Source organism: Dipodomys spectabilis, unplaced genomic scaffold (assembly GCF_019054845.1).
Source record: "Dipodomys spectabilis isolate Male_0828 unplaced genomic scaffold, ASM1905484v1 ptg000157l, whole genome shotgun sequence".
In the NCBI taxonomy this organism is placed as follows: domain Eukaryota; kingdom Metazoa; phylum Chordata; class Mammalia; order Rodentia; family Heteromyidae; genus Dipodomys; species Dipodomys spectabilis.
The window spans coordinates 20,817,318-20,844,653 of NW_024870834.1; the positions used below are offsets into that span (position 1 = coordinate 20,817,318).

Genomic DNA, 27,336 nt, shown 5'->3' on the forward strand with positions numbered 1-27,336 from the left:
TGGCCAGGAGTTTGAACTGGCTTCTGGGGCTGGTGGAGGGATCTGAACTAGGCAGGGACCTAATGAGGGGCCCTAGAGGAAGTGTGTCTGCTGCCTGGTGCAAAGGATAGAATAAAGGGATATGGGTAAAGGTGAGATGTGGGGGGTGGAGGAGAGGAAGCAATCAAGTGGGAGTTATTGGGTGATGGTGCTGGTCTCCAATTGGGAGACTTAGCTGAGATTGGGGAGTGGGTGTTGGCTATATTCTACTTGGATTTCAGAGGGGCCTATGAGGTACCTACCACAAGGCTCAGATTTGAGGCCCAGCTGCACTATCAGCCCCCAAGGTGAGGCCGTAGGGTGATACTACCAAAATCAGAGCTTGAAGCCCAGCCCCTGACTGGGGCTTCCTGGAACCAAAGGAAGGGAGCACTTCATGGTCAGCAGCGCACTACAGGTCAGGTAAGCACTGAGCTGTGTCCCCTGCTAGAAGAACAAATGGGGTAGGTAGCCTTGCAGGACAGTGTAGAGAAAAAGTGGCAGCCATTCTGTGAGGTATGAATTGAGTACTGAAGGCCCTGGCACCAAGGTCACAGCAGGGGCAGCTGACATCAGTGGCCCAGCTTCCTCTCCTACCCATGGACAGCTGTTCCCATCCCAGCATCCTGTCCAAAATGGCCACTTGTCACTTGCTGGGACCGTCATTACCCCTCCCCAGTCATTACAGCTCAGCCCTGGCCTTCCCTTCCTCCACTCTCCCAGGCTCCAAGCAACCTGCCTTCCTCTGAGCAGAGACCGGGAAGGCGGGGGGGGGGGGGGGGGGGGGGAGGGCAAGCCTCACCTGGAGGTCTTGAGACACAGGGCTATCTCCTGCCTGGAGCATCGTGAGGCCCAAATGAAATGAGTCTCAGAACTCTCAGAACCTAACCTAGATCCCACATACTCCAGAAAGGAGGCCAAAAAAAAAAATCTGATTGAAGAATGAACAAGAAACCAACTGATGTGAAATAAAAGGTCACTGAAGTCCCCCATGCTGTGTAGACCTGTGGTTGGTGCAGGGGAGATCTGGCCGTGTTTGGAGAGATTTTCTATTCCATGACCTAGAGGGAACTGTTACTGGAATTCAGTGGGTATTGGTCCCACATACATAGGACCAAAACAACCAAATTTCATAGTCCAAAGCATAAGTAATGCTAATGTTAAGAAACTCTAATGCCACTGGTAGCTCACGCCTATAATCTTAGCTACTCAGGAGGCTGAGATCTGAGGATCACAGTTTCCAGCCTGGGCTAGTCTATGAGATTCATCTCCAATTAATTACCAAAAAGCCAGAGGTGGAACTGTGGCTCAAATGGTAGAGCACTAATCTTAAGCAAAAAGTTGAGGGACACACACACACACACACACACTTTTTTTTAAGTGTAAAAAAAAGACAAAACAAAGCATACTATAGGTTTGCCTATAATCCTAGCAATTGGAAGGCTTGAGGCAGAAGCATGAGTTCAAGGCCAGCCTAAACTAAAGAAAGAAAGAAACCCAATGTGGTCCAACCAATGGAAAAGCAAGCCATCCAATGAGGCTTCTGTAGCCCCCACCACTGGCACCGGGCCTCAGAGGAGTTAGTGGTGACAGTGACACACATGCACCCCAGCTTGTGTGGACAGGGAAGGGGCTTCCCACATGAGCACTGTACCTGGACCATCGAATGTTCACGCTGTCTCCTGCCACCACGCACTGCAGCCTGGCCGTGTCACCCTTGCTCACTGTCACCGTAGGAGGCAGCCCTGTGATTGTCAACTCCTCTGGGCACAAGAGGGCAACACAGTCAGCCTCTACACTACACAGACCTTGCCCTCCTGTGCCACTTGATCTCAAAGGACATTGTCACCTTACCCCGAACTCTGAGCTGGACCCAGCGCTGGTCCCTGTCCTGTCCATTGAAAGCAATGCAGGCATAGAAGTCGCCATCTTCCACTGCCACTTGGCTGATGACCAGAGAGCCATCGGGCTGCAGCTGGTGTCTAGGAACCAAACACAGTCAGTTGGTTCCAGTCCCAAGGGAGCTGGCCTGGGGCCAGAGAGACAGTAAAGCAGAAATGAGACGCACAGCAGTGGCACTGTTCAGGGAGGAATAGCTAACGAGCTCCTAGGCCTCAGACCCTCACTCCTTTCTTCTGCAAGCACTTTTATTTACTGCTTTTTTTGCCATTTGCTCACCATGCTTGCTTAGCTAGTACCTGGATCACTTGAGCCATGCCTCTAGCCTGGATTTTTGATGGTTATTTTGGACTTTTTTCTGCCAGGACTGGCCTTGAATTGCAATCTTTTGGATCTCAGCCTCTAGAGTAGCTAGAATTACAGGCATGACCTTCCAATGCCCACCTAACATTTGGCTTTTAAGCCTAAGAAATTTTTTGTTTGTTTTGTCAGTTGTGAGGCTTGAACTCTGGGCCTGGGTGTTGTCCCTGAGCTCTTCAGTTCAAGGCTAGTGCTGTACCTCTTGTGTCACAGCTCTACTTCTGTTTTTTTTTTAATTGGAGGTAAGAATCTCATAGACTTTCCTGCCCGGGCTGGCTTTAAACCATGATCCTCAGATCTCAGCCTCCTGAGTAGCTAGGCTGATAGGCATGAGCCACTGGCGCCCGGCAGAAATCAAGTTTTCTAATACAAGAAAATTCCACTTTAGGTTTCTAGTCTTTGCTATCACTTAAGCAGGCTCCACACATGGTTGTACCTATGACTTAGGAGCTGCGTAAAGTCAAGCTTTTACATGTAAACCAGGAACAGCATGAGCCTACGTGTGGCTCCTGAAGATTACACAAGAAAACAAGCCTCACTCTCAGGGGTGGCCGATAAATGTCAGCCATCAGAATCCAACCATAACTACGGCCATGCCATCTCCTCCCATCAGCCTCACTTTGTTGGTCTCTCATTTCTGTCTACCTGACCCATTCTGGAAAAACCCAGAGATTCCATTGTTGGCTGCCCGGGGGTCCAGTGTTCCCAGTTCCATCTCCTGAGAGCCCTGGCATCCCGCTCAAGCCTCTTCAGGATGCAGTGTGCCCGGAGGGGCCGTGGGGAGGGGGAGGGGAAGAGCTGAATGAACCTGGGGGAGGAGACCGGCTGTCCATCCCTCTGCCACTCGATGGTTGGAGGCGGGAAGCCTTCAGCGCGACAGGTCAGCACGATCCGCTGGCCTGGACTGGCGTCCACCACCCCTGGCTGGGTCCTGTCTAGACGCAGTCTACAAAACAAGCCACCCAGAGCTGTGAGGGGCTCCCCCACTTCCACGGACACCTGTGCACAAGTCCTCTCCCTCTCCAGCCAGTTTCAGCTTGGAACTGCACTCCTTGAGTCTGTGTGGGGCACTATCCCTAAAACTACATGGGGTAAAGTAGCTCAAAGCTCCCGTGCTGTCCCTCACCTTGTACACTCTCCTGTCCTTCCAATGGCTCTCCCTTATCCCCTACACACCTCTCCATAAACTCAACCATTCCTAAGGGCCAACTCCAAACCCTCTTCTCCTTCAAGAAGCAACCTGAGCCCCACACCCATGGTCCCTTCAGCTGAGTGGCTCAAGGGCCGGGATTTCCCTTCCTCCCTGAGGCCCAGCTCATACGGCAGGGTTCCTGCGGGCCCAGCAAGGCCCGGCAATGGCACATACCTTTCCCTCCTTTCATGGGGCCCCAGGACCCTGGCACTTGGGAACGAGAGACTAAGAACAGGATGACCTGGCTGAGTTGTTACCTGGTTGCGGGCCGGGACTGGGCGGGGATGGCGCCCCGGCCCCCAGCATCTGCCCCTAGACTGGGATCTGGAGGTCTATGGCCCTGGACAGGGTCCTTGAGATGGGGGAAGTACCTCGGCTCGGGTTCAGCTGGCACCGCCCTGTCACCCCCTGCGGGGAGGTCGGGAGAAGCAAGGTGTGAGTTGTGGGAAGAAGGAACTGGGAGGAGCCAGAGATGAGGCAGCCTCCTGCCTCCAAAAGTGGCCCGCAGAAGCGCTCTAGCTGCCCTCACCCCCTGCGTGTGGGGGTGACTGGGGGAAGCCCCCTGTCTTGCTCCTCACGCCCCGTCCTCCCACTCTGGGGCCTGCGAGCCAGGGGTGGGAGTACACCTGTGACCCGAAGCTGGATCTTCTGAGGGTCATGGCCCGGCCTGAGGCTGCCGCAGCTGTAGGTGCCAGCGTCCTCGGCCCGCAGAGGGCTGATGACCAGGGAGCCATCGGACTGCAGCTGGTGCCTGAACAGAAGGAAAGGGAGGTGGGAGCTGGGCTTCCTCAGGCCCACGCCCGCGCAGGGCAGCCGCAGGGGTCTCAGCCGTGGAGGACGTCCCGCACACTAGAGATGCGATGATCTCTGCCACACACACCTGTCAGAGGAGACGGGCCGGCCATCTTTCTGCCACCCAGCCTGGCGGTCCACGAAGGCGTCGTCAGGACAGAAGATGTGCACCAACTGCCCCAGCGCTGCGTGCACCAGCGAGGGCTCCGAGCCACCCTTGCTGATCCTGGAGGGGTGAGAGGCGAGGCTCTGCCTGCTGGTATGAGGGCTAGGACCAGAGACTACCACCACCACCACAGGTGGCCTGGCACAGGCCCCGGTGGGACCTGAGAGTCCCACGAGAGACCAAGCTCCAGAAGCCTGGGTTGATACAGGACCAAGCCCAGGCAGGGCAGGGGGTGGTAGGAGAACTATGCATGCCATACCCGCTGGCAGCAGAGGGCTGAACTAAGCCTGGCACGTATGTCTGTTGTTTCCTCAAAATGCTTATTCATAAAATTCAGTCCCAAGGGTAGAATGAATAGAAGAATAATGTCATAAACAGAAGAAACAGAACCCAACAGAATGCCGGGCGCCGGTGGCTCACGCCTGTAATCCTAACTACTAAGGAGGCTGAGATCTGAGGATCACGGTTCAAAGCCAGCCCAGGCAGGAAAGTCTGTGAGACTCTTAAATCCAATAAACCATTCAGAAAACCGGAAGTGGTAGAGTGCTTGCTTTGAGCTGAAGGGCTGAGGGACAGAGCCCAGGGCCAGGGTTCAAGCCCCAGGACTGTCAAAAAATAAAAATAAAAAGAACCCAGCAGAGCAGGAAACAATATCACCATTTAACATCTGAAAAATCCAAGTGACTTGCCACAGGGAAGACAGGCTCAGGACTACCCAGCCGAGCTGGCAGGGAGTCGAGACACCCACTTCTACAGGCATGGCTAGGAGACACCCCAGCTCACTCCTAACAGGCAGCAAGGCCCCCGCAGGGCTGCCTGGGACCAGAAGTTAGGACAGGGAGGGGCGTTGAGTTCAGGGGTTTAGCTCTGACAGGTTCAACTCTGGCTTGGGCACCCTGTCCCCCCACCAGCCTCACCTGGAGTTGCTGTGGGAAGGTGGCACCGGCTGTCCAACGTCTCTGCCCAACCCAGGGGCCCTAGGCCCAAGCTCCTGGCTCCAGGGCTGTTCTCCAAAGGGGGTGCGAGGCGCTTCCCCCGGCCCACGCTCTCGTTCTTCCTGCCAAGGCCCACCGGAAGATGGGAGAAGTCTTGGAACGGTGGCCCCATGTTGGGGCCAGCTGGTCTCCTGCTGGCCTCTGGGACGGCTGCCGCCCCCATCCAGATGAGCGCTCTGGCCAGAGGCCCCAGGCTGGTGGTGATGGGGCCCATGCTGGGCCTGACAGCTGCTCATACACTCCTGCTCCGAGGCGAAGTTATTGGCGTTACCATGACAACCGCCGAACCAGAAGCGGTTGCACCGACCCACAGCTGGGACGAAGTACCAGCGGGCGGTCCAGTCCGTACAGGAGCCCAGGGCACTGGGCAGCAGACACCGTACAGGGTAGGCTGGAGGCAGGAAGGGCCATGTCAGCTAGGTGGCTAGTGATAAAGCTCACCCCAAGCCCCTGAGCCCCACACACACAGGCCACCTGTTTCCCACTCTGTTTTAGGGCACAGCTGCATTCCTGCCCTCCCTGGAAAGCCCAGGTGGGATCCAGGATGTGCTCACTGCCCTGACTTGTCCAGATGCCTCCATCCACAGAACTGAGCCTTCAGAAGGACAGGGCCGGCTCCCTGGGAGCCCCCCACCCACCCCACTCCCAGCCAAAGCTTACCTGGCTATGCCTCGCTCTCCTTGGGCCTGGACCCCCACTTGCAGCCTGCCTTCTAACAGCCCTCCCTGTCAGCACGGCTTACCCCATCGGTCCACACTCAGATGAGACCACGGCTGCCTGTCCAGGTGCCCAGCCTCCACACAGCCCTGACCACCAGCCTGCGACTTGGAACACCCCAGAACTGATCCCTGGCGGCTTGCTCCTGCCTCAGGGGCTCCAGACCAGCCTCCCTCGCCGCTCAGCAGCCTCTGCCTCACCCACATCGTCCCAGGCACAGCCCGGCTCCTGGGTACAAGCCAGGCCTCCTTTCCTCAGGGTCTCCCTTCTTATAACCATCCCTGACCCCCCACAACCTCCAAAACACCGCAAGTGCCAACTTGGACACAAGAAACATCTACCACCATTCCCTAGCCTGACATCTAGATAGTCAAGTGTCTTAGAAGGGGGTCAAGGCTGGTAGACAGGCCTCTGGCTCTGAGCGGTAGCTGGGGCCCCAGTGGGACCTGGCCACTCACGGAAATTGGGCTGGTCCACACAGCCTTCTCCAAACGGGCCGGCTGCGGAGGTCACGTCGTCATAGCAGCAGCCAAACTGGGAACCCCGGCACTCCTTGGGCTCGCTCTGCTCTGCCTGGGGCCGGTGGGCTTTGTGGGGCTGGAGAGGAAGTGCAGAATTGAGGAGTTAGGAATAAGTCTGTCAATAAGTCTGTCTCCGTGGAGACCCAAGGCTGCCTGGAGGAAAGCAGCAAGCAGAGGGAAGGGACGGAACGGTGGGCCTGAAGTGCGCAACCCCAGCCTAGGAGGAGATTAGAGACCAAAAGAGTGTGGGATAAAGACCTTCTCTGTACCCTGTGCCCTACAGAGTGGCCCAGGCCACAGGTAGACACTGCCCTCCCTCACCAAGGCCAAGCTACAATGATCATGTGACACTGAGCAGGGATGGGACACCGGCCCCACTCACTGTTGGCCACATCCTTACCATGAAGCCTCCTGCTTGGGTGCCCGGCCGGCTGCCAGGATTGTCCCTGCTGTAAGACCTGCCACAGCCAGCTTGCTGGGGTCCCTCGGCCGCAGATACCCCATCAGGACAGCAGCCATACCTAGACAGATAGCATGCAGCCTTGCCTCACTGCCAGCCCCAGCTCCTGCCCTTTTGCTCACTCCCAGTGCCTGTATCCAGCATGGCAAACCCGGACTCGACACTGCCGGCCTGGAGCGCTGAGCAGGTGCTGGTCAGCATCCCGCACCTGCCCCAGTCTGTCCCCTCCTCCACTGCCACCCAGCTACTTCAGTGGGGGCAACAGCAACTGTTTTTTATTTGTTTTGTTCTTGTTTTTGTTGTGGGGCTTGAACTCTGGGCCTGGTCGCTGTCCCTCAGCTCTTCAGCTCAAGGCTAGCGCTCTACCACTTGAGCCACAATGCCACTTTTGGTGTTCTGGTGGTCAATTGGAGAGGAGTCTCACAGAGCTGGGCACTGGTGGCTCACGCCTGTAATCCTAGCTACTCAGGAGGCTAAGATCTGAGAATCGCTGTTCAAAGCCAGCCTGAGCAGGAAAGTCCGTGAAACTCTTTATCTCCAATAAATCGTCAGAAAACCAGAAGTGGCTCTGTAGCTCAAGTGGTAGAGTGCTCGCCTTGAGCTGAAGAGCTGAGGGACAGCGCTCAGGCAGAGTTCAAGCCCCAGGACCGACCAAAAAACAAAACAAAATCTCATGAACTTTTTCCTGCCCAGGCTGGCTTTGAACCACAATCCTCAGATCTCAGCCTCCTGAGTAGCTAGGATTACAGGCATGAGCCACCAGTGCCCAGCAGCAATTGTGACGTATCTGAGTCACACATAGAACCCCTCAATCAACAAGGGGGGATTCATCTGAGCCAGTTCAGCAGATAGGAGATAGGCCAGAAGAGAGGGTTCTACCGTTTATCTTACTTCTGCCAAGCAGGTGTTAAAATGGGCGGTGAGAGGGAGGGGAAGGTCACAGCACCTCCAGGCATCCGTGGCCTGTTGTTTTCATGCATTCTCACAGCCCCACCCAGTGGCCATCCCAGAAGAGGAAACCATGGTCAGAGGTCACTCAGCACACAGCTGGGTAGCCACTGAATCCTCCAGGGCAGTTCCTGAGGGCAGCCTGTCCAAACAGGCCTTGGGAGAGCTACGGGGGTGGGGAGGAGGGCACTGGCCAGGGGCCATCACTCAGACTCTCTCTGCAAGTCTGGGACAGACGGTATTCAGAGATTTTTTTTTTCTGGTCATGGGGCTTGAACTCTGGGCCTGGGCGCTGTCCCTCAGCTCTTCAGCTCAAGCAAACACTCTACCACTTGAGCCACAGCACCACTTCCAGCTTATTCTACTTATGTGGTGCTGAGGAATTGAACCCAGGGCCTCATGAATGCAAGGCAAGCATTCTTACCACGGAGCCACCTTCCCAGCCCTGGCAAGCATTCTTACCACGGAGCCACCTTCCCAGCCCTATTCAGAGAGTTGGAAGAACTAGTCATCTTTGTCCAGCTTGCCTCTGGGCTCCCAGAGAGCTGGGATCTGAGCACAGGACCTGCGCTTCGTGCCTGCTCTGAGACTCAGGCGAGTTCTCCACAGACTGACTTCTGGGGACTACCTTTGACAGCCACGCCCCCAAGACCACACATCAGGGGAGCTCAGAGATAAACCTCTGGAGTCCTGATCCTGAGCTCTGCAAACCTGCCCAGCCCCTCCCCCAGGCAGAGAGGCAGACCCAGGGCCCACCCCGGCCCAGCCCACCTTCCTTCCCTCCCCTGCTGGACTGTCCCAACGCACCTGCTCTGCTGACAGGAGCCCCCGGCCCCAGGGCAGCCTTGCCACTGCGGCCCGAGAGACAGGGACCGTCCATCGGGGCAGCACCCATGGGGGCTGTGCCTGCAGTCTCCAGGTCCGGAGCTGGGCCTTGGGGGCAGCTGATGTGGAGAGCGGGCTGGGCCTGGAGGTGACCCGTGGGGCCTCTGCTCTCCCCTGGGGTTACTCCGGGCCCAGGGTCGTTCCTGATCCGCCCACTGTTGGTCTCTAGGGTCTAGAAAGGAAAAAGCACGATGATAAGCCCACCCCAAGCCTCCCACTGCACGCCCAGTGTCCACACCGGGCCCACTGTGCTCTGGTTCCATAGACCCTGGGCCGCCAGTACCCAGATGGAGGCCCTTCCCCCACTCACACAGCTCTGCTTCCTACCTGAGGAAGGGGCCACCCGTGGGCCCAAAGGCATCCGGGGGTCCCTGGGGCGGGAATGTGAGTTCTGACCACTGGGGACCTCTGCAGGAACCAGGGCGACAGGTGCAGAGGGCGGAGCCAGAGAGAAGGAAGGAGCAGAGACAAAATTAGCACCCCGTCACCTAAACCAAAAATGATAACAGACTTCACCTTCCATTTGGACTAAATAGGGGCTGGGTGTGGCTCAGCCACGGCGTATGCGCTGTGGAAGCACAAGGCTGGCCAGCATGGTGTCTCATCGCTGTCAGCCCCGCTCCCTAGGAGACCGAGAGTGGAGGGGGAATCATGGCTTAAGGCCAAGTTAGGCAAAACGTTAATGAGGCCGGGCGCTGGTGGCTGAGGCCTGTAATCCTAGCTACTCAGGAGGCTGAGATCTGAGAATCCCAGTTCAAGGCCAATCTGGGCAAGAAAGGCCGTGAAACTCTTATCTCCAACAAACCTCCAGAAAACCAGAAGTGGTACTATGGCTCAAGTGGTAGAACACTTGCCTTGAGCTGAAGAGCGCAGGGACAGCACCCAGGCCTAGAGTTCAAGCCCCATGACCCACCCGAAAAGCTAATGAGATCCCTATCTCAACAAATAGCTAGACACAGTAGTGTGTACCAGCTTCGAGGTAGGCATCTGCAGGAATCCCTCAGACCTGAGGCTGGCTTTAGGCAAAAAGGGAAATCCTACCTGAAAAATAACTAAAGCAAAAACGGCTGAGGGTGTGGCACAAGTGGTAGATCCCCTAGATTCCCTGCCTAGCAAGCATGAGACTGGAGTTCAAGTCCCAGGGTCACCACACACACACACACACACACACACACACACACAGCATAAACAACAAAATATTAGCAAGCCTTTGATGGTGCATGCCTGAGATCTGAGGATCATGGTTCAAAGCCACCCTGAGCAGAAAATTTATCTCCAGTTAAACAGCAAACAAAAACAAAAAACTGAGGTGGAGGGGCTGGGAAGGTGGCTCAGTGGTAGAGCGCTTGCCTTGCATGCCTGAGGCCCTGGGTTCGATTCCTCAGCACCACATAAGCAAAAAGAAAAAAAGCCAGAAGTGGTGCTGTGGCTCAAGTGGTAGAGCGCTAGCCTTGAGCTGAAGAGCTGAGGGACAGTACCCAGGTCCAGAGTTCAGGCCCCATGACTGGACCCAAAAAAAAACTGAGGTGGAGCTGTGGTTCAAGCGGTAGAGCGCCAGCCCTGAGCCTCCCTACTGTGGCGGGCATGAGACTCACCACAAGCCCGGGCAACCTTACTTATCCAGTCCTATATACAGATGGGCAAGTGGAGAGGAAGAGATGCTGCCCTAGGCCACACAGCTGCGCGGCCGCTAAGATGGCTGTCAGAAGCACCGTCACAGTGACCTGCCCCTCTCAACTGTTCCCCACCTCGAGAGTCACAGCTCAGAGACCAGCGCTGTACCTCAGAGCCGGACACGCCGGGCTACGGGGCTACGAGTCTCCCACCTCCTCACTCTTCCTCAGCAATAACCCCACCCTTCCTCAGTGTCCTGACTACACCCCAAGCAAAGGCCAGCAGCCTCTGCTCCTTCCTCCTCCTGCCCAGAGACTTCCTTTCCCAGAGCCCTGGAGATGAAGCAGGAAGAGGAGGCCGGGACAGCAGGAAAGACAGTCTTTTCTGGAGTACTTCCTTCCCTCAGCACCCAGTGACTCCTTCAACAAATCATTGCTGAGTGCCTACTTCTGAGGCAGGGATGGGGGGGCATCGTGAGGCTGAAGGGACCAGGACTAGTGGCACACACCTGTAATCGCATCTACTCTGGAGGTGGTTTAGAAAGGACCATGGCTCAAGGCCAAAAATAAATACGTAAATAGATTCCCCCTATCCCAACAGAACAGCCAGGAGTACTTGCGCTTGCCTCTAATCCCAGCTATGCAAGAGGAACAGGTAGGAGACTGTTAGCCCAAAGCTAGCCCAGGCAGAAACATAAGCTCTTGTGTGAAACAACAATTAAAGTGAAATACACAGCTGGAGGCATGGGTCAAATGGCAGAGCGCCTGCCTAGTGATCACAAACCCCTTGAGTACAATTCCCAGACTACGGGGGTCATGGGCCTGGCCCTCCAGCAGCTCATACCTAATAGTCCTGAGAAGCTGTGTACAACCACAGCAGCACTAGGAAGCTGGCTAGCCCAGGCTGGAAACAATGACACTCTGCAGGGAGCGGTGCTTCTGATGCAGGGGGAAAGCAACCGCGGGGCCGGATGGCCCAGGCAAAGGCCCCGGGCAGGAAGTGCACTGGCCAGAGTGGGAGGGAAAAGTAGAGCCTCCCCCGGCCTCACCCTGAGCACGGCGGCACGGACGGCTGCTGCAGGACTCCACCTCCGCGGGCTTGGGCTGCTGCAGGCTCCCGCAGTGGCTGGGCGGCCCCAGGGCACAGACCACCTGTCGCCTCCGAGTGCCTGAGCCGCAGCTCCTGGAGCACTGGGGCCCAAGGGTGAGAAGAGAGAGCCCTGAGGCTGGGGGGGGGGCGGAAGTGGGGGGGGGCGGACGGACGGACGGACGGGAAGGCGCATCAGACCCACCCGAGGGGTTGAGCACTCACTGGACTCCAGGGGCCCACGTGCCAGGCCTGGTCATGGAGGGGACAGGCCCCCAGCACGCAAGGCTCACTGAGGGGCGGCCGGCTCTCCAGGGAGCAGGCGGAGGCCTGGAGCACAGATCCCTGGGCACTCCTGCAAGAGACGCTCCTCCTCCGGACACCAGCACCACAGGTGACAGAGCACTGCAAGAACCGGCTGTCAGCCTGAGCTCGTCCCAGCCAGAGGAACCATGCAAGGCGGGACAGCCCCCCAGCCTGACACATGGCACATGCAGACCATACCCTACTCTCTCTCACTCCTGGGCCCAGAGAGGCTGAGCCACTTTGGGGAAGTCACACAGCTTCATCATGGTGGCTGATGCCAGAGTGTAGGGCACTTTCTACATCCCTTTATTTGTAGGTATGGGGAGCAATCTTCAGCCTTAGACATATCAGCTCTTCCCTCACCCCCAAAACTACCTCTCGCTGCTTCTCCGGACCAAGGGAAAGCCTTGTCACCCAGCTCCGGGAAAAACCTGGTTCAGAACCGGTCTAGTTCCAGCCTTGGCCACAGCTTCCAAGACAGCTTGCCTGCTTGGTCTGCTGCTGCGCAGGCCCCAGCCCCATTCCTGATTTGCGGCCCAGCCTGGGTGGGGGCTCCTGCCCCAAGCCTCACCTCGCCCCAGGGCTCCGCTCTCCAGGCGGCACAGCGCTGCAGGTTGCAAGCCTGGGTGGAGGGCGGCTTCCCGGGCAGGCCTGCGCAGTGGGCCTCGTCCACGGCCTCCTGGCCGCCGGCCCCATCCAAGGAGACGCAGTAGACAGAGCGGGCCTGGGAGCCACCCCCACAGGAGGCTGAGCAAGGAGCCCAGGGCCCTGCCTTCCATCTGGCAAAGAGCAGGAATCCAGTGAGGAGCAGACAAAAGGCCCCCGCCCTCCAGCCCCAGCCTGCTCACCCTCTGAACCCCAGGCCTGCACAGACGGAGCTGAGGAGCTCTACACAAAGGCCGCAGGTACTCCAGGCATCCCTGGCGACCACTCGCCCGCTGTCTGCAGGGTCTAACAGCTCCAAGCCCAACCGTGGCAGTCCGTGCTCCTATGCTAACCCCAAGGTCCCCTTTTTTTCCCTTCTCACCACGTCCCATCACCCCAGCCAGGCCCTTTCCCCTCCAGCTCCCACCTTGGATGTGGCACTTCAGGAGGGCTGTACTCTGTATGGGTGGAGTGGCCCTGCTCGTCACCAGGGTACAAGGAGCAAAGGACAGGGCGGCCCCAGCGCACCATGCAAAGCCAGACCCCCGCGCAACCGAGCAGGAGGCGCAGCACCAGCCGCTGGGGACCGCTGCCTACAGATGACCTGTTGTCATATGCGTGCACCAGCCGCTGGGGACCGCTGCCTACAGATGACCTGTTGTCATATGCGTGCACCAGCCGCTGGGGACCGCTGCCTACAGATGACCTGTTGTCATATGCGTGCACCAGCCGCTGGGGACCGCTGCCTACAGATGACCTGTTGTCATATGCGTGCACCAGCCGCTGGGGACCGCTGCCTACAGATGACCTGTTGTCATATGCGTGCACCAGCCGCTGGGGACCGCTGCCTACAGATGACCTGTTGTCATATGCGTGCTGGGCCCCAGCACAGCACCACACTCCTGGCCGGTGCAGGTAGGACACTCTTTATGCACAGACAAAGGCATCCCAAATGCCAAGGCACAGGCCCTTTGGCCAGACCCCTTGCTGGCTTAGTCAGGGACTTCTGATCCTGTCCCCAACCCTCCTGCCACCAGCCTGGGCATTCTGAGCACTGTGTGGGCCTAGCCCTGGACCTCAGGCCCTTGTATTGGCCCCCTTGGTGACAATGGCCACCTCTGGCAGCCATGGCTGGGGGAGGGTTGGGCTCCTGGACCTCTTTGGTGCCTATGCCTGAAACCGCATAGACTTTTTTCCCCTTCCACCCACCAGAAGAGGAAGGGACTGGCAAGGCCTCACCGCTTGGTCTGCGGGCACGGGTGAAGGTGGCAGGGGCGGCGGTCAGCCGGGCGAGGCTGGCGCTGGCACATGTGGTCAGGGTAGATCTCATTGTCGATGGTGCAGAACACAAGGCGGGACTGATGGCCTGCCAGAGGCCCAGGGCAGCCAATCAGACAACACTGTCCAAATGCAACCTGGGCCAGCCACCACTCTGGACTCTGCAGTGGGTTCATCCCCATGAAGTCTCAGGCAGCCATCTGAGAGAAGTGTTGTCACACCCCAGTGTGTGTGTGTGTGTGTGTGTGTGTGTGTGCGCGCGCGCATGCGCGTGCATGCGCACACAGGGCCTGAGCACTGTCCTTGAGCTTTTGTGTTCAAGACTACACTCTACCACTTGAGCCACAGCTCCTCTTCTGGCTTTTTGGTAGTTAATTGGAGATAAAGAGTCTCCTGGAAGCCGGGCGCTGGTGGCTCACGCTTGTAATCCTAGCTACTCAGGAGGCTGAGATCTGAGGATCAAGGTTCAAAGCCAGTCAGGAGGGGCTGGGAAGGTGGCTCAGCAGTACAGTGCTTGTCTTGCATGCATGAGGCCCTGGGTTCAATTCCTCAGCACCACATAAACAGAAAAAGCCAGAAGTGGCGCTATGGCTCAAGTGGTAGAGTGCTTGCCTTGAGCTGAAGAGCTCAGGGACAGCGCCCAGGCCCAGAGTTCAGGCCCCATGACCGACAAAATAAATAAATAAAAATTTTAATAAAAAAGTCTCCTGGACCCAAGTTGTTTTCGAACCACCATCCTTCGCTCTCAGCCTCCTGAGCCACGGGTGAGCCACTGACACCAAGCTATTATCCCCGATTTATAGAGGACTCAGGGCATGAGATGGGGGTGGGTGGCAGGGGGCAGCCTCACACGCGGTCCCTGGCCTCCACTCCCCAGGGGGCTCTTGGCCTAAGAGATGCCACCGCCTTCCTAGTCTTCAGGTTGGGAGTACCCAGGAGGCGATCCCGTAGCCCCACCCACAGTCCATCTCCCCGGGGTCCGCGCGGGCAGGGGTCCCTCACCTCCTCCACACTCCGCGCTGCAGTCGGTCCAGGAGCCGTGGCTCCAGCCGAAGGCGGGGCGCGGGCTGCCGCGGCCCAGCGGCAGGTAGTACTCGTAGTGCACGCCGGGGTTGCGCTCTTGGCTGATGAGCTGCATGGCAGGGTCCCCACTCGGGTGACTCTCAGTGTGTGTTGAGGGACCCCCACCTGCCCAGGGCACCCCCCCTCCACTCCCCACACCGTCCCCTGCCCGCTCACCTCAATGATGAGCGGTTCCGAGGTGGGACCTCGGGCCAGGAGCCGCTCAGGGACCAGGTCCCCTTCAGCGCCCCGCTCATAGTGCAGCACAGTGCTGGCCACGGGCAGGGCCTGGGCCTCCTCGATGCGCCAGTGCCCGTTGAGGTAGTAATCCCCGTGGAGACTCTTCACCGCTGCATGCAGGAGAGCGGGCGCCCGGTCAGCTGGGTGCCCTTGACCCCCAACCCAGCGCCCAGCCCCCATCCTCACCCAGGAAATTCCTGCTGGCGGCTGCCTCCTCGATTCGGATGCTGGTGGCCCCGGCCGGAATTATGAAAATCTGGTTGTAGCCTGATAGGGGGCAGAGGTTCAGGTGGGGGTGCAGCACTAGTCCATGCCGCCCCCCCTCCATCAAACCAAGGGCAGGAGTCACCCCCAGACGCTAAGCCACACAGCGCGACTGTGAGTGACGAGGGCCTGGCTGCCTGCGGCCTGGGCTGCTGTCTGAGGAAAGCGTTTTAAAAAAGCCAGGGGGGAGAGAAGGGAGGGGCGCCGGGGGTGGGCGTGAGCTCACACAAGTGGGCAGGGGTCCTACTGGAAGTGGGCACACACCCCACCCCACAGCCACCAGGGAGCTGTCAGACATGATCCAAGCCAATGGCCCCACGGGGTGCCATGGAGGCCGGGCAACTCGGCCCCCAGGAAAGAGAGACAGATGGGGCTGGGAAGGTGGCTCAGTGGCAAAGCGCTAGCCTTGAGCTAAAGAGCTGAGGACAGAGTCTAGGCCCAGAGTTCAAGCCCCACGACCAACAGAGAGAGAGAGAGAGAGAGAGAGAGTCCTGCCCTCCGCAGCCCAGGCCCCCACCTCTCCTGAGGTCATCAGCATCAAAAGTGCCCGTGACGGGGTAGCAGGTGGCACCGTCCCCCCCACACCGCAGGCACTTGTCCTCCTGCTTCAGCGAGTCTAGCTTGTGGTCGCAGCTGACGACCTGCCGGGAAGGGAAAGGGGAGAGGCGAGGGCAAGATGAGCGAGCGCAGAGGGAGACGCAGGCAGGCGTACCTGGGCTCTGGCCTGGTCAGCTCGGCTCCCCAGCACCCTGCAGCAAGCCAGGGTGGCAGACAGTCCACTCATGCGCAACATGCATTTGGGCTTCTGGTGACCACCCCATCTTCTTCTGGAGGCCCCCCCCCCTGCAGGGTTGGGATGGAGTTCCCCAAACCCATGGCTTATTCTCCTTCCTAAGAAAAGAGATCAGGTAAGCTACAGGCCAAGACAAATCAGGAACTCCTGGGAATGAGGCCCTGCCCTGGCGGCTTCCAGGCGGGAGCAGCCGAGGCTTGGAGCTGCCATGCAGGGGCAGGAACCTGCTCAAACCTGGTACTGACCGAGGACGGGAAAGCAGGCTGTGGGGAGAGAAGTTTCTAGCAGCACCATTCAAGCACCCCCTTGCAATAGTTTTGGGCTTGCTGAAGTCAGTTTTGGTTAGGTTCCTATAACAAGCCACCCTGAGGGTTTTTTGTTTTGTTTTTTAAATAAAGTTTGAGCAGCCGGGCGCTGGTGGCTCACGCCTGTAATCCTAGCTACTCAGGAAGCTGAGATCTGAGGATCGCGGTTCAAAGCCAGCCCGGGCAGGAGAGACCGTGAGACTCCTATCTCCAATAAACCACTAGAAAACCGGAAGTGGCGCTGTAGCTCAAGTGGTAGAGCGCTCGCCTTGAGCTGAAGAGCTGAGGGACAGTGCCCAGGCCCAGAGTTCAAGCCCCACGACCGACCAAAAAAAAAAAAATAAAGTAAAAAAAAAGGGGCTGGGAAGATGGCTCAGTGGTAGAGCGCTTGCCTTGCATGCCTGAGGCCCTGGGTTCGATTCCTCAGCACCACATAAGCAAAAAGAAAAAAAAAAGCCGGAGTGGCGCTGTGGCTCAAGTGGTAGAAGGCTAGCCTTGAGCTGAAGAGCTGAGGGACAGCGCCCAGGCCCAGAGTTCAGGCCCCATAAATAAATAAATAAATAAAAAGAAGCTTTGGCCCTTTAAAAAAATAAATAAATAAAAATAAAAATAAATAAATAAAGTTTGAGCTCTCAAAGGGCAAAGGTAAAGCTTGGCACTGGTGGCTCACACCTGTAATCCTAGCTACTCCGGAGGCTGAGATCTGAGGATCATGGTTCAAAGCCAGTCCCGACAGGAAAGCCCATGAGACTCTCATCTCCAATTAACCACCAGAAAACTGGAAGTGGAGCTGTGACTCAAGTAGCAGAGTGCTAGCTTTGAGTGAAAAAGCTCAGGGACAGCATCCAGGCCCTGAGTTCAAGTCCCATCACTGACAAAATAAGGGGGGCAAAGGTAAGCTGGGGGGGGGTGGGGGTGGGTCACAGGGCATCTGCAATAGATCCTAGGAGCTGGGCCTGGTGTCCTTGTAGCCTGAGAGATCATCAAGCTCTTGGCATCCCCTGGCCCTCTGGTGCTGGACAGGGAGCCACCTGTCAGAAACCCCGGCCAGTGAGAGGCGGGGGAGGCGGGGACTCACCCGGCAGGCGCCTTCCACGCAGACGTCGCGGGTGCCAGGCTCACAGGGCGTCCCGTCCACCACGGCCTCCCTGTGCCTGTAGTAGAAGTTCTCTCCCTTGGGAATGCAGTTCAGTTCACACTGGTTTGGGGCTGGAGTGGGCACGAGAGGAAAGCTGAGATTCCCCACTCAGGCCCTGGTCTTGCAGCAGGGGGCGAAGGCAGGGGCAGAGGCACATGCGTGGCTTGGAGAACAAGTTCTTGTAGCAGCACCCTCCCCCACTAGCACAGAACCCTGCCCCCATGGGTGGGGGACTTTCTCCTTGAATCAGCCGCATCTCTGGAGAGCCAAATCAAAGATATCCCCAAATAAGGAAAAGCTATTCTCATTTATAATAACAAGCTCAAAAGGGCTAAGAAAAGGCTACAGCCTTGTCAAGAGCTGTTATATTTAATATCTACACATTACATATACACTGTTTAACAGGATAAATATTAACAGGATAAATCATAATCATGTCTATAAGGCAAACATCCTTGGATAATCTTTCCTCCGTAAGTCAGTTTTTCATGGGATAGGTAACAAACAATCCTGTCCACTTCAGGATCGAGGTACAAAATGCCAAAGGACCAAAGTGGGACCACTCCTCTGGCCCCGGTAACCCTGGACACACAAGGGTCAGGGTGCCAGGTGGCCACAACTGGCTTGCAGTGAGCAGTGACAACTGATGCCTAGGACTAACTTAAGGCTGTGTGTGTGTGTGTGTGTGTGTGTGTGTGTGTGTGTGGTGTGTGTGTGTGGTGTGTGTGTGTGGTGTGTGTGTGTGTGTGTCTGGGTTTTCCCAGCTCTAGCTGTTTAAAAACAAACTCCCTGCACCCTGCTCCTCCACCCACATCCTCCCAGCACAGATGAGGGTAAGTGGGATTCCCGGGACAGAGCCCCTCGCAGGCGCTCTGCAGTTTGCCCCCACCATTCCCGGCCTCCCCAACCCGGCCAGGGCTGCACCCCACCGGCACGCTTTGAAAGGGACAAGGGGAGGGGCCCCTCAGCACGCATGCGCGCGTGTCCACGTGCCGGGGGCGGGGTGGGGGGGCCTGGTGGCTCTGTAGGAGTTAGGTGACGTGTGACAGTGGAGGTGGCACGGCCGGGCGGGCGCTCACCCCCGTAGTAGGGCAGCCACCGGTACCGCCGACCCTGGAACTCCATGCCGTCCAGCTCCGCGCATTGCTGGGCTCGGAAGTCGCGCGCGCCGTGGGGGCAGCTCTGTGTGATGGAGCCGAAGCTGGGTCCCAGCCTCCGCGTGGGGGGTGGGGTCCCCCCCGACCCCCACAAGCCCGCCCGGGATCCCCGCCCCCTCCCACCCTCAGCCCCTCCAAGCCCCAGGCGGGGACCTGAGCCCCAGGGATCTCGTGCGCGCCCCTGGGTGGGGGAGGCTTGGGCCCCCAAGGCCAATCCAGGGAGCTGGTGAGGAAGGGGCTGGGGAAGTGGGGGGCCCGGGCTGGGAGGGATTTACTTCTGGGTGGCAGATTTGATGGCTCCGGGCTGGGCCCACGCAGCTGGCACCTCCGTCTCTCCTGTGGGATGAGAATACTGGGCACTCCTGCAGGGCCCCTGGCTTAGGAGACTGGGTGCTTGGTGAGCCAGAGTGGAGGCCGGGCGAGGAGGGGGTGAGTCACACAGAAATCCCTTGGGGGGGTGTGATTAGCCCTGTGTTTGGTCTGACTCTCCCTCTCCTTCTCTTTCTCCTCTATCCCTCCTCCTCCTCCTTGTCTTCCAGTCCTGGGGCTTGAACTTAGGGCCTGGGCCCTGTTCTTGAGGTGGTTTTTGTTTTTGTTTTTCTCAAGTGTAGCACTCTACCACTTGAGCCACAGCTCCACTTCCAGCTTTTTGAGGACTAATTAGAGCTAGACATCAGACTTTCCTGCCTGAGCTGGCTTCACCCCTGAAATCCTCAGATCTCAGCCTCCTGAGTAATAAAGATTACAGGCATAAGCCACTGTGGCTAGCTAGCTCTAACCTTGCTTTTTGTTGTCGTTGGTTGTGGGGCTTGACCTCTGGGCCTGGGTGCTGTCCCTGAGCTCTTCAGCTCAAGGCTAATGCTCTACTACTTGAGCCACAGCACCGCTTCTACCTTTTTCTGTGTATGTGGTACTGAGGAACCGAACCCAGGGCTTCATGCATGCTAGGCGAGCACTCTACCACTGAGCCACCTTCCCAGCCCTAACCTTGCTTCTTAAAGCAAATTTCCAAAAAAGCCCCAGGTGCTAAGAGGTCACGGGTAAGGTTAGTCTGCAAGGAGAGTAAACAGAAGACTCCACCCCTCCTGCTCCCCACATACACACACAACCTCACCACCCTGTGCCCACAGGTGTTAGGGTGCAAGGCACAAAGTGAAATATGCCTGGAGAATCTGTACTTGACAAGCAGCGGAGGGAGAGAAGCCGCAGGCCCCAGGAAGGGCTGGCTGGACATTCTTCATTAATTCCACAAATGCATGCTCTGCGCTGCGCGCTGCAGCAGGAGCAGGGACGCAGGCCGGCTCTGCTCTCCAGCACTCTGCTCCTGTGCTTCCTGAATAAATCTGTCCCTCGTGGCCCATGACACCGGTCCCCCATGACCCAGAAGCCAGCTGGCCTTTCATCCCCCTTACCTCTCCGAGAAGCAAGGGCGCTCCCGGAACCTGATGCCCCCTCCACACGTCCTGCTGCACGGGCTCCACGGGCCCCAGGCGCCCCAGCGGTCACTCGGCCGCCTCACCTGGGAAGCCTGTGAAAGACGGGAGCAAGACAAAGTGAGCCAGGAGTCCTCACAGGAGACCTGCAAGCCAGACCTGGAGTCTCTCTCCCAGAACTGTCCCTTTAGGACATACCGACACTGTCAGGAACACCAATATACTCATTACAAAATGAGCCAACTAGCCCGGTATGGTGGCTCACGCCTGTAATCCTAGCTACTCAGGAGATGGAGATCTGAGGATATGTGGTTCAAAGCCAGCCCAGGCAGGAAAGTCTGCAAGACTCTTATCTCCAATTAGTCACCAAAAAGCCAGAAGTGGAGCCTGTGGCTCAAGTGGTTGAGTACTAGCCTTGAGCAACTCAGGGACAGTGCTCAGGCCCTGAGTTCAAGACACTGAACTGGTCTGTGCACACATGTACAAGGACACACACACATACACACACACACACACACACACACACACACACACACACACACGAGGCAGATAGAAGAAGTCACAGAGAGACAAATGAGCACAGGGCACAACACCTGCATGAAAGACACAACCAACAGAGACCCTGTGCATTTCACAATGTTGACAGGAGATAGACAATAGACTAAACATGTGCCATCTTCTAGCAGGGACTTTATTTTTACAGTGTTGCCACATAAGAATCTTTAGGGGGAAAATATCACTAGCATTCTTTTTTTTTTTTTTTTTTAACCAATCCTAGGGCTTGAACTCAGAGCCTAGGTGCTGTCCCTGAGATTTTCTGCTCAAGGTTAGTGCTCTACCACTTGGGCCACAGCGCCACATCTAGCCTTTTCTTTTTTTTTTTTTCTTCTTTTTTTTGGTCCGGTCATGGGGCCTGAACTCTGGGCCTGGGCGCTGTCCCTCAGCTCTTCAGCTCAAGGCTAGTGCTCTACCACTTGAGCCACAGCGCCACTTCCGGCTTTTTTCTTTTTGCTTATGTGGTGCTGAGGAATCGAACCCAGGGCCTTGAGCATGCAAGGCAAGCGCTCTACCATTGAGCCACCTTCCCAGCACATCTAGCCTTTTCTGGATATGTGGTACTGAGGAATTGAGCCCAGGGCTTCATGCATGCAAGGCAAGCACTTTACCACTAAGCCACGTTCCCAGCCCAACTAGCATTCTTTAGAGAAAGCTAGTGTTAATGCAGTGGGAGGAAGAGCAAGCTCTTCTCCCTGTAGGAGCCTCTGGAAGCCTGCTAGAGTGAGGTTGGCTCTCCAGTTACCTATATCTGAGGCAGCCCAAACTGCACTAAACTTGCTGAACCAAGCACAAAGCCAAGAAGGAAGAGGTAGCCAGACCAAAGGTCTCACCTTTCCCTTGTAACGCCTTCACCTCTAGCAGGGCCTGAACCCCCTAACTTCCCAAACTAGAGAACCAAAGTATCAATGCGGTCTCTTAGTGACATGAAACGGATTGGACCCAGTATTTTGTTTTCAAAAGGCAGCAACTGCAGCAACCCAGATGCCCTACAATAGATGAGTGGATCCAAAGAAGTACTTATACACAATGGAATTTTCTAAAGAATCGTATACTATTCGCAGGAAAGTGGATGCACCCGAAACAAATCATGTTAAGTGAAGGAAACCAAGCTCAGAGAGACAAATGGCGCCTGTTTTCTCTCCTTGGAAGCTAGATTTAAAATACACAAGTACATGATAAATCATACAGGACTCTGGGCATTCACCAAAAGAGGATACTCTTAGGGAAAGAACACAGAGGTGCAATGCCTCAGTGCCCCGATCACATAATGTGATGTTTATTAAAACGAGCGCCAGGAAATGGAAACAAGAGGTTTTCTTTTCTCTTGTCTGTCTTCGGGAGGCAAAGGAAGCACAGAAATAGAGAGACAAAGGGTAAACACGCCAGTGATAATCACTAGACATTATGTTGAAAATGAACTATACAGCTTCTACGTGGGGATGGGAGGGAAAAAAACTGGGAGAGAGCAAAGGAAAAGGTGACATTGTCCAAAAAGAAATGTACTCATTACACTACTGATGAAATGGTAACCCCTCTATAAACCACCTTTACAATAACAATTTTTTTGTCAGTCACGGGACTTGAACTCAGGGCCCAAGTGTTGTCCCTAAGCTTTTCTACTCAAGGCTAGCACTCTACCACTTGAGCCACAGCACCATTTCCAGTTTGCTAGTGGTTAATTGGAAATCAGAGTCTCACAGACTTTCTAGCCCTGGATGGCTTTGAACTGCGATCCTCAGATCTCAGCCTCCTGAGACACTAGGATTACAGGGGTGAGCCACCAATGCCTGACCTATTTTCATTAATAAAAAAAAAAGACAGTGAAGCTGGGAGCTGGTGGCTCACACCTATACTCCTAGCTACTCAGGAGGCTGAGATCTGAGGTTTGCAGTTCAAAGCCAGCCCGGGCAGGATAGTCTGTGAGACCCTTATCCCCAATTAACACCAGAAAACCAGAAGTGGTGCTATGGCTCAAATGGTAGAGCGCTCACCTTGAGGTGAAGAGCTCAGGGACAGCGCCCAGGCCCAGAGTTCAGGCCCCATAACCAACAAAACAAAGTCAGTGATGGCATGGTAGAGTGGGTGACTCGGAATTCTGCTCGCTTCGCCCCAGCCCATACACCAAGCTCCATCAGTGCATGACAAGAGTTCAGGACCCTCTCCCACCTCCCCTCCCAGTGCACTGCTGTCCTTGTTCGTTCCCTCCTCCAGGCAAGGAGGGGCGCCCCAGCCACAGAGCCACTTCACCCAACAGGATGAGAGGGAAATGGCCCAAGCACAGAGCTATCCAGGGGCTGGGATCATGGTGAAGCATCTTTAAAACATTCCTTCTGCATCTGGCACCTGTGGGGTGGGCACACGTGTGCGGGGCCACCTGCACACTGACAGAGGAACCCTATCTGGGCTCATCTGAGTGACCCTAAGCCTCTCCGGCACCTCCACACTGTGTGTCTGCAGGAAACACGTCGGATCGCGAGCAGAGCCAGCACATTTTGTTCCCTGTAATTACGCATGCACGAGCTGCTGTGGCAGCAGTGTGGTGCGTAAGCCCTGCCCGGCCCAGGCCTGTCCTGTCCTGTCTCCTCTGCTCTCCACACCCCACCCATTCCTCCTCCAGCTCCACTAAGAGTTCCCAGGACAGTCCACTGCCCACGGAATGGGGGACATAGGACACGGGAGAGAGACAGAGCCGGTGACAGCAAATGACCCAGGGGAGGGCCTCGCTGCTACCACCTTTAATCACCTCTAACCATTCATCTCCTCAAAGAAAACCTGAGAGCAAGTGTCACCAAGGGACCCTGAGAAGATGCTCAGCATCCCAAGGGGGGACCAGCAGACCTGTCCAATGGGGCACCCCACCAGAGAAGGACAGGAGTGAGGGAGGAGACAGGCCAGGGCTTCTTTGGGACTCACCCTGTGAGAAGAGGAGGTAGAAGGTACTGTGGCTGTGGCTGGTCTAAGAGCAAAGGCACCTAACCCTATCATAAGTCTTGATTCCCTGCATGACGCTTGCAGGTTGGGCATTCTAACTATTCTAACTCCCAAGGCAGAGGGTGTTATGGGATGGCTTTAGGTCGGTGGCCCCTCTCTCCCTGGGCTTTGGCATACATGCAGCTGGGCACCAGCACATGGGAGACCTAAGAAGGTGGCAACTTGGGAACAAGGGCTGTAGGGTAGCAGAGGTGAGGGGACATGGGAGCTGGCAGGGAGAAGAACATGAAGAAGATGGCTGTAGTTCTCCTGCTGTTCAGACTGTGGCTGGGGATGGACCATGGACTTGTCCAGTGTCCATTCAACCCTGCCTGTTCTCATCCTCAACCCGCATTTCCACAGATCCTGCACCACCTCTAGCCTCCCCAAATCTGAATAGTCTGGGTCCTTTCTCAGAGGTCCTCCCCTCTCCCTTCTGTTGGCCACACAAGAGGTGGGCAGGGTGGCACCCCCTTTGGTCTCTCCAGATACAGTAACTGCCTGCCTCTGTTAGATGCCCAGCTGGGCAGACCCCCTCCTCCCAAAAATGCCATCTGGAATATCCTCTGCAGCCTGGCACCAGTAGCTCACACCTGTGATCCTAGCTACTCAGAAGGCTGAGATCTGATCATTGTTTCAAGACAGCTCAGGCAGGAAAGTCTGTGCGACTTTTATCTCCAATTAACCAGCCAAAAGCAGGATGTGAAACTAAGGCTCAAGTAGTGGAGTGCTGACCTTGAGCACAAGGAGCTGAAGGACACAGCCTCTAGGCCCTGAGCACCCAGGTGCATTCTGCAGGGCCCCTTTTAATGGAACTTCATTTGCTGGATAATTGGTTTCCTATATCTACTCTTTGCACTAGTAAGGAAGCCACTAGTACTGGTGACTTTTTTTTTTTTTTTTTTTTCCAGTCGTAGGGCCTGAACTCTGGGCCTGGGCGCTGTCCCTCAGCTCTTCAGCTCAAGGCCAGCACTCTACCACTTGAGCCACAGCGCCACTTCCAGTTTTCTGGTGGTTTAATGGAGATAGGAGTCACACTGACTTTTCCTACCTGGGCTGGCTTTGAACTATGATCCTCAGATCTCGGCCTCCTGAGTAGCTAGGATTACAGGAGCCAGCCACCGGTGCCCAGCCCCACACCCTTTTGGAAGGAGAGTTTGGTGAGAAGCTCTAAGGTGCCAACTCCTGATGGCATCTTCCTGGCCTTGCTCCTCTCCTGGGAATGTTGTTTTGGCAGGAATGGGCTCCAGCCTGCCTCCTACAGCATCCCTGCCCTGGCCTCCCTCACCTCTACTAGGTGGTGGGGCTGGATTGGGGCTGAGCGGAATTGCACTCACCTTTGACTCTGGTGCAGCTGTGAGCAGCAGAGGCAAGAAGAGGAGCAGCAGCATCTCCGGCTGAAGGGGAGGCCATGTGTTAGAGTGGGAGGTGGGGGGGCTGAGCCCACCCTACCACCCACCCTCACACCTCCCCTCCACCTCCAGCCCCAGTGCTCTGGTGACAGCAGGGAGAACTTCCACGACCAGGAGACCACACCAGATTCCAGAGAGTGGTGGGGCACAGCAGAGAACACTAAAGGCCCCACACCAGCCATGTAACTCACACGCACAGAATAGAACATGCCCATCCCTGGTACAAGTTCAGGAACCACTTGTTTCTGGAGGAAAATAGAAAAGAGAAGACAATTAAAAACACTGCTACAGTTATTGAGAGCAGGTAGTTCAGAACTAAAGTAACCAGGATTATTGTTTGAAATCAGTCAAGAAATTCCTTTTTAAAAAGCCATGCCAGCTGGGGTCACATCTGTAATCCTAGCAACTCAGGAGGCTGTGATCTGAGGACTGAGTTCTGACGCAGGCTGGGTGGGGAAAGCCCGTGAAACTCTTAACTCCAATTAATCACCAAGAGCTGGAAATGGAACTGTGGCTCTAGCGGTAGAATGCTAGCCTTGGGTAAAAAGGACAGCGCCCAGGCCCTGAGTTCAAGCCCCAATACCCAATAACAGCACAAAAACAAGAACTGTGTCCCATCGTAAACCCAAGCCAGCCTTTCCCTGCTTAGGGAAGCTCCACGAAAAGCAGGCGCCACGGGCAGTGTGCTCACCTGCTGAGCCAGGTGCAGTGTACACGCGCGTGTTTCATCCACACACACTACAGGTGTGTGTGTGCGGTGTGTGCATGTCACTGTACGCGGGACGTCAGCAATGTATGCGACTCAGTACAAAACATTCAACAAGCTCCACCCTGCACATTGAACATTTTAAGACTGCAATTCGAAGGCGCTAAATTCTTGTGCAAAAACCCAGCACACAAAAGCCAAAGTCAGCGAAGCAGAGCCTGGCACATTTGCCAACGCCCGCGCTCACTCATTTGGCACTCGAATCGATTCTTTTAGTGATTACTTTTCCGGGTCTAAGCGGAGATTCCTGGGCCTCCTGGGTCCCCTCCGCCCCAGGAGCCTGGCCAGGACACGGGCTCTGGGGACAGGCTCCATCCAGAGCTGGGGACCCTGGCAGGTGGCCGGGAGAGGAGGACCCGAGGGGAGGACCGCCCTCCTGGCTGCCCCCAGAGCCACCTCGCCTCTGCGATCGCCCCATCTGCGACTCCAGGGTCCCCGAAGTTGCAAATGTTCCCTGGTTTGGGGGCGGGGGCGTCTGTGGTGACGGGCAACCCCAGGCGAGCCCCTGGGTCTGGCTGCGAGCCGGGCAGCCTCGCCCTCCCCGAGGGAGGCCGAGACTCATCCCCGGCCCGCGTACCCCGGGATGCGCCGCGGGCCGTGCGGGACGGTGCGGGGTGCGGGGCGGGGCGGGGCGCGCCCCCGGCTCGCAGCCCTCCGCGCCCGCTCGGCGGCAGACGGGACGTGGGGTCTCGCCTGGGCCGCCCCTTCCCCCAGCCCCCGACTTTTCCCACCCCGCATCGCCGCGAGCCAGGCGGGGTGCATCCCTGCGCCTCCCCGGCGGCGGGGCGCCGGCTTCCCGCCTTCCTACCCCGCGCGCCGCGCTGCTCCGCCGCGCGCCGTGGGTGACCGCCCGGCCCGGCGCGGCCCTGCCCGGCCCCAGCTGCAGCCCCGAGGTCTGGACCGGCGCGGAAGGAGCGCGCGCAGCCCCGCCGAGCGCACTTTCTCTCCCGGGCAGCCGCGGGTTCCTCCCCGCCCCTTCCCCCCCACCCGGCCCCGCCGACGCCCACCGCCAATCCCCGCCGAGGACGGCGCCCCGCGGGGAGGCCCTGCTGCCCAGCGGTGCCCGGCCTCCACCTCTTGGGTGTGCGCCAAGGCTGGGCTCGGCCTCCGCCCCGTGGGCTGCGGGTCGTTCCTGCCTTGGGGCTGTGCCAGGCACCTCTTCAATCCCCGCCCTGGCCCGGGGCTGGGGGGGTGGGGTGGAGACGGGGGCTTTTTTGCTTTTGTCGGTCGTGGGTCTTGAACTCTGGGCATGGGCGCTCAAGGCGAACGCCCTGCCACTTGAGCCACAGCGCCACTTCTGGTTTTCTAGTGGTTTATTGGAGATCAGAGTCTCACAGACTTTCCTGCCAGGGCTGG

The 27,336-nt window shown here is 57.0% G+C and overlaps 1 protein-coding gene across 1 annotated transcript in view; it reads right to left on the reverse strand.

The window, feature by feature from the left end:
• Papln (papilin, proteoglycan like sulfated glycoprotein) overlaps positions 1-26,849 on the reverse strand; it is a 31,012-nt gene extending 4,163 nt beyond the window's left edge. The window contains exons 1-28 of the mRNA XM_042692801.1: positions 26,816-26,849; positions 26,155-26,166; positions 25,676-25,680; positions 25,406-25,459; positions 25,140-25,199; positions 20,254-20,369; positions 19,117-19,177; positions 18,764-18,866; positions 17,625-17,755; positions 15,966-16,089; positions 15,371-15,451; positions 15,122-15,294; positions 14,885-15,014; positions 13,844-13,970; positions 12,531-12,738; positions 11,879-12,058; positions 11,616-11,757; positions 9,281-9,361; positions 8,876-9,125; positions 7,061-7,181; positions 6,598-6,736; positions 5,345-5,813; positions 4,350-4,487; positions 4,096-4,220; positions 3,727-3,877; positions 3,086-3,223; positions 1,873-2,000; positions 1,673-1,781 (exon numbers count right to left, since the gene is read on the reverse strand). Of these exons, the coding sequence (XP_042548735.1) occupies positions 1,673-1,781; positions 1,873-2,000; positions 3,086-3,223; positions 3,727-3,877; positions 4,096-4,220; positions 4,350-4,487; positions 5,345-5,813; positions 6,598-6,736; positions 7,061-7,181; positions 8,876-9,125; positions 9,281-9,361; positions 11,616-11,757; positions 11,879-12,058; positions 12,531-12,738; positions 13,844-13,970; positions 14,885-15,014; positions 15,122-15,294; positions 15,371-15,451; positions 15,966-16,089; positions 17,625-17,755; positions 18,764-18,866; positions 19,117-19,177; positions 20,254-20,369; positions 25,140-25,199; positions 25,406-25,429 (3,509 nt within the window). The 5' untranslated portion in view covers positions 25,430-25,459; positions 25,676-25,680; positions 26,155-26,166; positions 26,816-26,849. The remainder of the gene's footprint in view (positions 1-1,672; positions 1,782-1,872; positions 2,001-3,085; positions 3,224-3,726; positions 3,878-4,095; positions 4,221-4,349; positions 4,488-5,344; positions 5,814-6,597; positions 6,737-7,060; positions 7,182-8,875; positions 9,126-9,280; positions 9,362-11,615; positions 11,758-11,878; positions 12,059-12,530; positions 12,739-13,843; positions 13,971-14,884; positions 15,015-15,121; positions 15,295-15,370; positions 15,452-15,965; positions 16,090-17,624; positions 17,756-18,763; positions 18,867-19,116; positions 19,178-20,253; positions 20,370-25,139; positions 25,200-25,405; positions 25,460-25,675; positions 25,681-26,154; positions 26,167-26,815) is intronic.
• Positions 26,850-27,336: the final 487 nt, after the last annotated feature.